This window comes from Ahaetulla prasina, chromosome 11 (genome assembly GCF_028640845.1).
Source record: "Ahaetulla prasina isolate Xishuangbanna chromosome 11, ASM2864084v1, whole genome shotgun sequence".
Classification (NCBI taxonomy): domain Eukaryota; kingdom Metazoa; phylum Chordata; class Lepidosauria; order Squamata; family Colubridae; genus Ahaetulla; species Ahaetulla prasina.
The window spans coordinates 10,859,623-10,872,184 of NC_080549.1; the positions used below are offsets into that span (position 1 = coordinate 10,859,623).

Genomic DNA, 12,562 nt, shown 5'->3' on the forward strand with positions numbered 1-12,562 from the left:
GACGACTTGGAAGTAGGGCCAAGAGATGATTGGCCCCTCCCATAAGGCTTAAAAGACCAGCAACGGCGTTTGGGCTCTTTGCCGGAAAACAACGTTGATAAACTTGCTCCTTGTCTTGCTGCATTTATTTCTTGTCGGCGTCTTCTGCTTTTGAACTTTTGCCAAGAAAAGCCTTTGGCAGTTTGCCTAATTAGACCAAGGTTGGTGATAAGACTGAAGAATGTGTGTTATGAAGAATTTGCTTTGATTTAGTTTGGACTACGCTGAGAATGAGTTAATTCTCAGCTGTTCTAATAAAGTCTGTTTTTGAACTGATTGTGTCTACTACTACCTACTTGGGCCTGGGTCACAAGTCATACCAAGCAATCAATTAATCTTCGACTCTACACAGAGAGGTACAATGCGATAAGAACAGGACAAGGGAGAGATACATGAGGAGATAGATAGATAGAGAGAGAGAGAGAGAGAGAGAGAGAGAGAGAGATATGCCCTCTCTCTTATATAGAAAGCTTCTTAAAGCGGCATTACCCCTGCTGACTCATCCGCACTTCATCATTCTGGTCCACAGTCTTATTTAATAACTGGCATATTTTCAGGATGAAGATGGGATCTTTTTGCAGTTTCGTTTTTCGGGTGACCTTAAATTAGTGGTTGTTATGATCCTGAATACTTTCTCTGTTTCCATCTGTCTTTAAGCGCTTAAAAGAGCTGTGCATACCACATCCGATCTGGTACTAACCTCCGAATCTGAACAGCTCATATCTCGCAAATGAAATGTTCATGGAACACTTACACTTGTAATTATCACCTCCATGTATCATCTGTTTTACTGCAATAAAGCAGAAGAAGAAACGTTAGCTGACTCACTGCCTTAATTATGAACTTTGAAAGACTATCTGTCTGTACCATGCAGCAAAGTAAACAATTGATGAGTCTTACACTTATTTTTCATAGGTTATACTACCATTATAGCATAGCCTTTTTTTTATTTTTTTGCATTCTTGCCTCATTAAACATGATCTTACAATGTCAGTTAATTTATTGCTGAGATTAAATGTCTCGTTAAATTCTGATGAGGGCTGATGCCTTCCTGGGCAAAACTGGTTGTGAAATACTCTCGTATTAAAATTTTGTTCTATTTTTCCTGCTCAGGTATATGAACAGTGCAGCCTGAAACAGTTTTCTCTTAAGTAAGATTTTTCTGCAAGATAAATTTTTCAGAAGACAAGGACAGGATTAACTAACTATGGCTTTAAATAGAAGTTCTTTATTTTACTTTTTGTACTGCTTCAGGAATTTCATGATTATTATTATTTTTTAATCGTAGAGATACCATAAAACAGGAATGGTCGCCTGTTGTGTTGTTGTTCTTCTTTATCATTTTAGTGATAATTTCAGGGTTCCAAGGAACACCCACAACAAAATAAAGCTCTGAGGCTTGAGGTTCCTCAAAGTTCCAATTTATTAGAGATGTCATGTTGGCACAGCTGGGAAAACTCGAAACTGAAAGCTTCTAGATTTTTTCGTTCTCACTTTTGGGATAATTCTGAGCATGTGAGTACGTGTGTCTTCACAGTGTAGTGCTTTAGATGCAATTCTAATCTATAGTTCACAGACCCAACCAATTGATTAAATCATTATCTGCAATATAAAATGAACTTGATCAATTTAGCAGTTTTGATTGCCCTCCAAATCATTATTACAAACCCATAGAAAATCAAGAGGACTTATGTGTGTTTATGTATAAACACACACACACACACACACACACACACACACACACACACACATTTACAGGGCACCACTTTGTAAGGCTCATCCTAAGTAATTAGAGTATTGTCTATTCCAAATTGTAGCCTATTTGGTGTGCCTCAATTTTACTACAAAAGTAAGTAGCTCGTAGTAACTGCGCACAAGACAGACCTTCAGAATCTGCTTGTTGCGTGTTGTTGTACACATTTTTGTACATTTGAAACAGATCTATTGACACGAGTCCAGATTTGTCCCAAAGGCGCTTTTTCAGGAGGCAACTGGACTTCCTTGTTTTTTCTTTGAAGACGTTTCGCTTCTCATCCAAGAAGCTTCTTCAGTTCTGACTGGATCATGGGGGAATAAAAGGATCCTGTCAGGGTTGAAGAAGCTTCTTGGATGAGAAGCAAAACGTCTTAAAAGAAAAAAAAACAAGAAAGTCCAGTTGCCTCCTGAAAAAGCACCTTTGGGACAACTATAGAATAGAATAGAATAGAATAGAATAGAATAGAATAGAATAGAATAGAATAGAATAGAATAGAATAGAATAGAATAGAATAGAATAGAATTTTTATTGGCCAAGTGTGATTGGACACACAAGGAATTTGTCTATGACCTGGATGGCTGAGAATCTCTACAGATTTTTAAGTCCAGTTTTGCTTAATCTGCACATGATGCTCTTAGCAATTGCAGTGGTTCATTTTTTAAAATTTTATTTTGTCACAACAATATACACAAGAATCAACATAAAATAACTACATATCATATAAACATATATATGAGCAAAAGTATGCAATAACTATATTAATTTGATATAATGAAAGGAAACAATAGGACAGGAACGGTAGGCACTTTTGTGCTCTTATGCACGCCCCTTATAATCCTTTTAGGAATGGGGTGAGGTCAATAGTAGACAGTTTTTGGTTAAAGTTTTTGGGATTTTGAGAAGAGACCACACAGTCAGGCAGTGCGTTCCAAGCGTTAACAACTCTGTTGCAGAAGTCATATTTTCTGCAATCAAGATTGGAACGGTTAACATTAAGTTTAAATCTACTGTTTGCTCTTGTATTATTGCACAACTGTGTCAAAAAGAGTTTGTCAAACGAGGCACAACTCTTAGCAATAGCACTTAGAGCTATATACTGCTTCACAGAGCTTTACAGCCTTCTCTTAGCGGTTTTACAGAGTTAGCCTGTGGCCCCCAACAATCTGGCTCCTCATTTTACCCACCTTGGAAGGATGGAAGACTGAGGCAATCTTGAGCTGGTGAGATTCAAACTGCCAAATTGCAGGCGGACGGCAGTCAGCAGAATTAGCCTGCAGTACTGCATTCTAACCACTGCGCCACCACGGCTCATCTTTTTAACAACTACCTTGCAGTGGCTGTTAAGTCAAGGACTACCTGTAACCTCAACATTGTTCTAGGAAGTATGCAGCATTGTAGAATTCACACAAGAGAAATTGCTAAGACAATCTGTGGGAAGAAATTGTTCTTCCTTTTGGCTCTTTTTCTCTGTAGGCAATTTTTACAGCCCGAATGCTTAAGAGTCTAGCAAATTACTTGTCTCAACAACGAAATGAGTCTTATGACCTTTCCCGCATTCGAGACACTCGCCAGGATGAATTGCTCCCTAAGTAATAATCTGTTTAAAAGCTGGTTTTGAATTATTTGTGCTTCTATGACGTGATGAAAAGAAAACGACTCGGTGGCAGAAATCTTTAACCTGTCTTTCACCATCCTCATCCACCACGGATGGTCTATTCAAGCAATTTTGTATTTGTGTGTTTGGAAATGTATTCGTGGATTTTGGATTGCTGTTTGGCAAACACAGGTATAATCCTGGAGTTTGAAAAAAAACAATCTTCTATTTTTGGTTAGCGGTGTGACTATTCCAATAATAATAATAATAATAATAATAACAACAACAACAACAACAACAACAACAACAACAACAACAACAACAACAACAACAACAGAGTTGGAAGGGACCTTGGAGGCCTTCTAGTCCAACCCCCTACCCAGGCAGGAAACCCTACACCATCTCAGACAGATGGTGATCCAACATCTTCTTAAAAATTTCCAGTGTTGGGGCACTGCAGGCAAGTTGTTCCACTTATTAATTGTTCTAACTGTCAAGAAATTTCTCCTTAGTTCCAAGTTGCTTCTCTCCTTGATTAGTTTCCACTCATTGCTTCTTAGTCCTGCCCTCAAGTGCTTTGGAGAATAGCTTGACTCCCTCTTCTTTGTGGCAGCCCCTGAGATATTGGAATACTGCTATCATGTCTCCCCTAGTCCTTCTTTTCATTAAATTAGACATACCCAGTTCCTGCAACCGTTCTTTATAGCCTCCAGTCCCCTAATCATCTTTGTTGCTCTTCTCTTATTCATGTACTGGATTTTCTCTTCCACATTCTGTCTGCTTTTCTTCACTTTAGGACAGTGCAGTTACGCACAAAATAGTCTCTCAAACAACTTGTTATCACAGTTTTTATGTTAAGAGTCTGTTGCAGGGGTGAAACGCTACCGGTTCAGACCGGTTCGCCTGAACTGGTAGAAATAAAAGCTAAAATCATAAGATTCTGTCTTATATATTTTTTAAACCCCAAAATAAGCTCTTGACCTTATTTTCAGAGAGGTCTTATTATTTTGGGATACATGGAGTAAGACAGGACTCATCTTGCTGTGTAACCTATTTCTAGCTCAGTCTCCGTAACCCTAACCAGAGGAAATGGCGAGGACCAGCTGCACATGTGTTTAAATATTTTCAGGGAGGGATTATTTTCTGGGGGGGATTATTTTAGCACATGTGCTCTAAAGCCCGACTGGCCTTATTATCAGGGGATATCTTATTTTCAGGGAAACAAGGTAGAAAGCAGGAAATCCTGCTTTCTAGTGAATATAAATCACGCGGCAGAGCTGTTCGGCCCCCCCCTCACTGTTCTACTTACCTTAGAAAAGGCTTCTTAATCCTCCTTTTTCAGCGCTGTGCGATAGTGCCTGCGATGTGCATTCAGGCGAAGTGTGCATTTGGTACGCACTGTGCATGCGTGCGCGAAGTGAACTGGTAGCGAAGCGAACCGGTAGCAGACTTCAGAGCATTTTATCCCTGGTCTGTTGAGTACTTGGAGAAAAAGCACTTGTGTACTTTGGAACAACCCTGAAAGATTGGGAATCTCCATAGTGTCAGTGCATATATTTTTTTTCACTTGCTAGATTACTGGAGGCATATTATGGTATCTCTACAATGGCCTGGCCCTTGCTTGGACCACTCGTAGATTTCAGGATTTCCAGTTTTGTGGACGGCATCTTCAGAGTCATCCTTTGCTGACTGGATTCATTTCATTCATTCACTCCATTCTTTCTCTGTTGAATTCTGTTCTGTTAACATTGGCAACAGGAAAAGCTCCAGATGCAATAATCCCAGGTTAAATGCAATGAGCCCACGATATATAATCTCCACTTTTACAGCCATGGTTTTCGATCTGGAATTAATCATCAGCGGGCTTTAGGCATTGCTGAAGAAATAACTTGCTTTGTTGTAATAGTACTTTTGTTACTTTTATATGCTGCAACAATGGCCCTGGATACAAATGTACCCAGGCTGAAATTTATAACACACAAAATAAGCAGTCGTTTTGTTTTTCCTGTTCTGTTCTATGCAGAAATGATGACTGAAACAAACAAAAAAAACAAAACTAAGAAAACTCTAATTTTTCTTTCTGTGCTCTCCGTTTCTTTCATCTGTAATGCATAAGGGGTATGCTTTTGTCTGAACTACCCTTACATATTTGTTTGTTTGTTTGTTTTCCTTTGTTTCAGCAATTACTGACACCATCTTGCTATTTACAAAAGGCCTTAAGGCTCATTTCAAAAGCAGAGTATATGTTTTAACACCCACAGACACAAAAACCCCTTTCCATCCCTTTGAACAGCTCTCTTCTCTTTACAATATTATTCTGCAGAGCTAATAAGCTACTCCCCCCCACCCCCGAATAATTTAAGAGAAAAGATAAGATACTCCACGGTGAATACAATAATACTAATTGATTAACTTTTAATATTAATCTGAACAATGTAACTGCCACTTAGCAATTCATTACAAAAATTAATTACAAAGGTGATGTGTTACACTGTTCCTGGGCCTTTGCTTACCACTATTTGGAACATTAATAATTTGTGTTATCCCATTAAATTAAAAGTTAGAAGTACCAATAAAAAAAATATATAGCAGGTACAGGTTTCTCCAGATTCTACATTTCATGACTAGAGAGAAAGAGATAAAATGATGCATTCTGCAGATTTTCTTTAAATCACCAACTGTATATATTGCTAAGATAGAATCTCTTTGAAACTGGGTTTCTGTTTAATCTACAAATTAGATTCAAAGGAATGAAATATTAGCATTTCTATCAATAAATTTGAATAGAATTAGATTAGTTTGAACTAATGGAAGAATAAAATAGTGACATTCTCACATTAAGCAGGATGATTTCGTATATTATATTATATATTTCCCTTTATTTTATGAATAGTAGAACTTTTATGAGCCGTAATTCAGAAAAATGAGGGCACATATTAATGGAATTATCTTCACTGCCTTCACGAATATTACTTCTGACATAGCTTTTTTTCCCCCCAGTCGTAAGTCCTGATCTGATTTCTGAATTACCATTTTTTTTTCCCTCTCAGTTTCAGCTCAAAGTCTTAAAAGCAATCTCGATTCCATGGGACACCAGATTCAGCGTTTGGAAAATGACATCAAGAAGTTCCCCCAAATAGAAGATCCTCATGACAGATTCGTTGAAAAAATGATCATATCCTTTTGCATGTTGCTCTTTTTCCCAGTCAAATATGTGAAGTATGTCCTGCTTAACAACGTTTCAGCAATATAACACGGAATAACTTTTGAATGAAAGAACCGCTTGTTTCAGGGGTCTCCAACCTTAGTAAATTTAAGGTTTCTGGACTTCAACTCCTAAAGTTCCTCAGCCAGGAAAGCTGGCTGAGGAACTCTGGGAGTTGAAGTCCACAAGTCTTAAAGTTACTAAGGTTGGAGACTCCTGGTCTGTTTGATCAGAAAGTTGTCAGCCAGAGATGCGATGTATCTTCATATGAAGTTCCAAAGGAATATCTGCTGTTTCTCATTATTTTAGCTAGACTACTGAATCTATGAATTGAGTTTTGCCTGGATTCATTCCTTGCCTTAATCAAAATCATGATATTTCAGTCGTTTTCTCACTAGGGTAGCTGAGTATGTTCTGGATAGTAGCAAAAAGGGCGACTTCATTTGGCTACTTGTGGAAAGGCCTAGAACTTTTCTGTCCTTTGTTGGTTCTGAAATAAGGTAAGAAATCTCAATTTCCTTAAAAATGTTTTAATTTGGGTCGTGGAGGGGAGGGGAATAAGACACGAAATGGCCAGATTTGGTGACAGTACCAAATTGTTTAGGATGGATAGACAAACAGACACGTGAAAAGCACCAAATGAATTTCTCCAACTGAGAAAAAAGTAGAATAGAATAGAATAGAATTTTTTATTGGCCAAGTGTGATTGGACACACAAGGAATTTGTCTTGGTGCATATGCTCTCAGTGTACATAAAAGAAAAGATACCTTCATCAAGGTACAACATTTACAACACAAATGATGGTCAATATATCAATATAAATCATAAGGATTGCCAGCAACAAAGTTACAGTCATACAGTCATAAGTGGGAGGAGATGGATGATGGGAACGATGAGAAGATTAATAGTAGTGCAGATTTAGTAAATAGTTTGACAGTGTTGAGGGAATTATTTGTTTAGCAGAGTGAAAAATAAAGTGACTGTCAGAGTAAGCACAATGAAACAATCTAGACAAAGCTCAGTTCTTTATCTGCTTACACACAATAGACAGAATCTTGCCAGACTAAACCCTTAAAACTCTCTCCCTAATGGAAATATCTGGGAGACTTTAGTGCAGGGGTATCCAACCCTGGCAACTTAAGACTTCAAGTCCCAGCATTCCCCAGTCAGCATGTGTTCAGTAGTCCCTATTTATTAATTTATCGATTTTTTATTTGGTTGGGTTTTTTCCCTGTTCATGTTTGTGTGTAAGCTGAAGAGATTTGTGGTGTAGGTGACTGAGCACGAAAAAGATTGTTTAAACATCGATGGATATCTTAATGAAAGTCCTGTTGTTTTAACTTAGTTATGTCCTGCAAGCTTCCTTAGGCAAATGTTTTGATGTGCATGTGATTGTATTAATGTGCAACTGTATGTAGAGGCATGTGTGTTTTTTGTATTATAACTCTTCTCTAGCGAGGATGATAAGTGGTAAGTTAAAAACTGGAAAAAGGGTGGCTGTAGTATCATTATTATCTTTCTCATCTTCTATACTACTCCCTCTTATTGGTATCATTATTATGTTTAATATTACTCTGTTGCTTTGCATGTTAACTGAGAGCTCCTGCACCGGAGACAAATTCCTTGTGTGTCTAATCACACTTGGCCAATATTCTATTCTATTCTATTCTATTCTATTCTATTCTATTCTATTCTATTCTATTCTATTCTATTCTATTCTATTCTATTCTATTCTATTCCATTCCATTCCATTCCACTCCTCTCCACTCCACTCCACTCCACTCCACTCCACTCCACTCCACTCCACTCCACTCCACTCCTCTACTCTACTCTACTCTACTCTACTCTACTCTACTCTACTCTACTCTACTCAACACAAAGATTCATGTGTGGGATTTATATAGTCTTTTAAAAAACCGTCTACCTTGAGAGTTAAATATAACCCCCATTCTTAAACTCATTTCTGACTGCCAGGTGCTAAACTACAAGAATGGTGCCCATTGGTGAGCATTCTATTTATATATGATTGCATCGATTTTCTTTCTTACTTCCGCATGTAGTTAACAAAGAGGAGAATGTAGGCAATATCTTTATTGGGCCCGGTGATGACGCCAAAGAGTTGGGAAGCTTTTTAGTCCTGCCGTATTTTTCATTAAGCAAAAAGAAAAAACAAAAAACAAAAAAACCCCACAAAAAGTTGCAGACAAACACAAAGCGAACAGGCCTCGAGCTTTGCAGTTTAGAGTCAGTTTGAAGAAGATAATTATAGATTGAATTAATTAATTGCTAGCAGCTATTGCAGGTATCAGATTACCTATCATTCTGGAATAAAAAGTAATGACTAACAGACACAAACATGCATCCTAAAGAAACATAAAAGGAGCTCAAACCTATCTTCTGCAAAATATATCCTCCCCCCCCCTCCCCGTCCCGTCTTTGACTGTTATCTTTTGTTCTCAGGATTATAATGGCTGCATCAGTTTTAGCTTACTCTTCCTTTAAGTTAGGGAGCATCCTAGAAAGAAATAGTTCCCAAGACATAATTTCTAATTTTATTGATTCTTTGTTGACATCTGGAGCAATCTGGAATACTTTCTATTTAATTCTGTAACTGGAATATTCAAGTAAGTTCCAGTCCTTGGCACCGAAACCCAAACATAGTTTGCTATAGTATTTGATGTGTTTTTTTTCCCCCTCTGCTTTCAGAAATTGAGAAAAATTAATAAGCCTTTTGCTAAAATATCCTGAGCGATTTAGATCTGATTGTTTAGGAAAACAAAAGCAATTTCAAAAAACCTGGCACTGATTTTTCTACTATGTTTCATGGTCTGCAGATAAGGCATTTTTAAAGAACAGTCTTCTGCAGCTCATATCCATCCATTACAGATGGTTGGTTGGTCAGAGAATAGAATAGGGTAGAGAATAGAATAGAATAGAATAGAATAGAATAGAATAGAATAGAATAGAATAGAATAGAATAGAATAGAATAACAGAGTTGGAAGGGACCTTGGAGGTCTTCTAGTCCAACCCCCTGCTTAGGCAGGAAACCCTACACCACTTCAGACAAATAGTTATCCAACATCTTCTTAAAAATGTCCAGTGTTGGAACATTTACAACCTCTGGAGGCAAGTTGTTCCACTGATTAATTGTTCTCACTGTCAGGAAATTTCTCCTTAGTTCTAAGTTGCTTCTCTCCTTGATGAGTTTCCACCCGTTGCTTCTTGTCCTGCCCTCAGGTGCTTTGGAGAGTAGCTTGAATCCTTCTTCTTTGTGGCAGCCCCTGACTGCCACAAAGTCTTAATTATGATTATCCACTTGGTGGCAAATGTGAACATTTTTTTATTAATCTTGTGTATCTTTTAAAGGAAAGATAGAGAACCTCAGTGTTATCACCAACTAGGAGTGAAATGATTTAAAATGACAACTCTATGAACATTTTCTAGGAAATAAGCTCCACTGAACTTGATAGGGTTTGTTTATGAGTATCCTACATGGCTTCTTGTTTGATTTCCTAAGAAGCTGTTAAACATAGCAACTGGGTCTAATCAAAATAGAGTACCTTGTTGCCATAGCAACAAGTCAGATGTCTTGCTCATAATCGGGAAGAGTCACAACAACGTTCTTCTAGTTGTGTTCCTCAACAGTTGACCCTAGGAGACCTTTCGCTTCTAATACTGAATTCATAACCTGCAATTGAGACTTTACTTACCATGTACTTGTTTATTTTCGACCTGTTCATACTGATGATTGTGTCTTCATCTTGGTAACAGATTCCATAATATTTACTTTCCTCTGTCTTCAGCCTCCTCCTTATCTTCATTAGAGGACTCTTAAGTTTTAATATTTTCATCATTTCTACAAGTCTGTGTATCTGTCATGTCCCAACTTGCTCACCTTACTTACTTTCTAAAAGAAAAAGGCTCCCATGCTTGTTGGACACAGAGTTGGACTTTTCAATAGATAGATAGATAGATAGATAGATAGATAGATAGATAGATAGATAGATAGATAGATAGATAGATAGATAGATAGATAGAATTCTTTATTGGCCAAGTGTGATTGGACACACAAAGAATTTGTCTTTGGTGGATACGCTCTCAGTGTACATGAAAAGAGAAGATACATTCGTCAAGAATGATAAGGTACAACACTTAATGATAGTCATAGGGTACAAATAAGCAATCTAATCATACTAGGAAACAATCAATATAAATCATAAGGTTACAGCAACAAGTTACAGTCATACAGTCATAAGTGGGAGGAGATGGGTGATAAGAACAATGAGAAGATTAATAGTAATAGTAATGCAGACTTAGTGAATAGTTTGACAGTGTTGAGGGAATTATTTGTTTAGCAGAGTAATGGCGTTCGGGAAAAACTGTCCTTGTGTCTAGTTGTTTTGGTGTGCAGTGCTCTATAGTGTTATTTTGAGGGTAGGAGTTGAAACAATATGTCCAGGATGTGAGGGGTCCAAACCAGACAGTTATGGAGGTGCAGATGACAGACTCAATAATTCCTCTGTAGAACTGGATCAGCAGCTCTTTGGGCAGTTTGAGCTTCCTGAGTTGGCACAGAAAGAACATTCTTTGTTGTGCTTTTCTGATGACGTTTTTGATATTAGGTGTGCATTTTGGGTCTTGAGATATGATAGAACCTAGAAATGTGAAGGTCTCTACTGTTGATATATACCTTTCCCAACTCAAAAGTATCCTTTTTTGAGGTTGTCCACGATTGCAGGTTCTGTTGAAATGTGGTTGTGACATAATCTATACTACCTGCAACTGAAACACTGTTAAATTTGAGTATTTTCCTTAGTATTCCAGTGAATGGTACTATACACTGTAAGCCGCCCTGAGTCTTCGGAGAAGGGCGGGGTATAAATGTAAACAAAACCAAAAAAAAAATAACCGAATTATCGTCCTTTTTTCCCCTCGATCAGACATATGTATTGCTTTTGTGTTTCATAGCAGTGATCTACCAGTGTGGTAATTATCTTTGACTTTTAGCTCATTTCCTCTCATTATTCTATTAGCGGAGAAGAGCTGGCATTGTAACTTATCGGTTGCGTAGAAAGTCAAATATTTTGTGATTCCTACATAATTTTGCAATTAGTGATAAGAAAACATGTGGCATCAATGGTGCAAATTAGTACCGAAAACACTTCAATAAAACGAGTGCCCTGTTTCTGATTGTACTAATTTAACTGTTCTCTAGCTCCTGTAATTGGTAAGATTATGTATTTTTGGATAATAACATTAATATCTTAATGAAAGAAGAAAAAAACATTTGATATCTAATTCGAAGTACAAACTGTTAGATTATTTTTAACAATAATGGTAGAAAGGGAGAATCGCAATCAATCACAACAATACACGAACACACAATAGATACAAACTCAAAATAAACCGCTCCAATCTTGATTGCAGAAAATATGACTTCAGTAACAGAGTTGTTAATGCCTGGAATGTACTACCTGACTCTGTGGTCTCTTCCCAAAATCCCCAAAGCTTTAACCAAAAACTATCTACTATTGACTTCACCCCATTCCTAAGAGGTCTGTAAGGGGCGTGCATAAGAGCACCAACGTGCCTACCGTTCCTGTCCTAATGTTCCCTTTGATTGTATCCAATTTCATATAGCTATTACATACTTATGATTATATTTATGCTTATATATCGTATAGTTATTTCATGCTTATGCTTATATATACTGTTGAGACAAATAAATAAATTGTTTCAGAGAATCGAAAAAAAATCAACAGATGCCTTGCCTAATATAGAGAAACAGAAATCTAAAGGTTAATCGAAAGAAGAAAATTATTTTCTCTCTAAAAACTTTCTCTACCAACATGGTGGGAAATAATGAAATGAAATATATATATGTATTCTTTGTCACTTGTGCCGTACTTTTCATTTGTTTATGATGTAAATGTTATTTAACGCGTAGAAATGGAAAACTACTTATA

The 12,562-nt window shown here is 37.2% G+C and overlaps 1 protein-coding gene across 2 annotated transcripts in view; it reads left to right on the forward strand.

Moving 5' to 3' along the window:
* The window catches only part of DIAPH2 (diaphanous related formin 2), a 415,247-nt gene that overhangs the window by 200,175 nt on the left and 202,510 nt on the right, over positions 1-12,562 (forward strand). For both annotated transcript variants that reach the window (XM_058154563.1, XM_058154564.1), the window contains one exon: positions 6,440-6,563. In XM_058154563.1, coding sequence (XP_058010546.1) covers positions 6,440-6,563 — 124 coding nt within the window. The remainder of the gene's footprint in view (positions 1-6,439; positions 6,564-12,562) is intronic.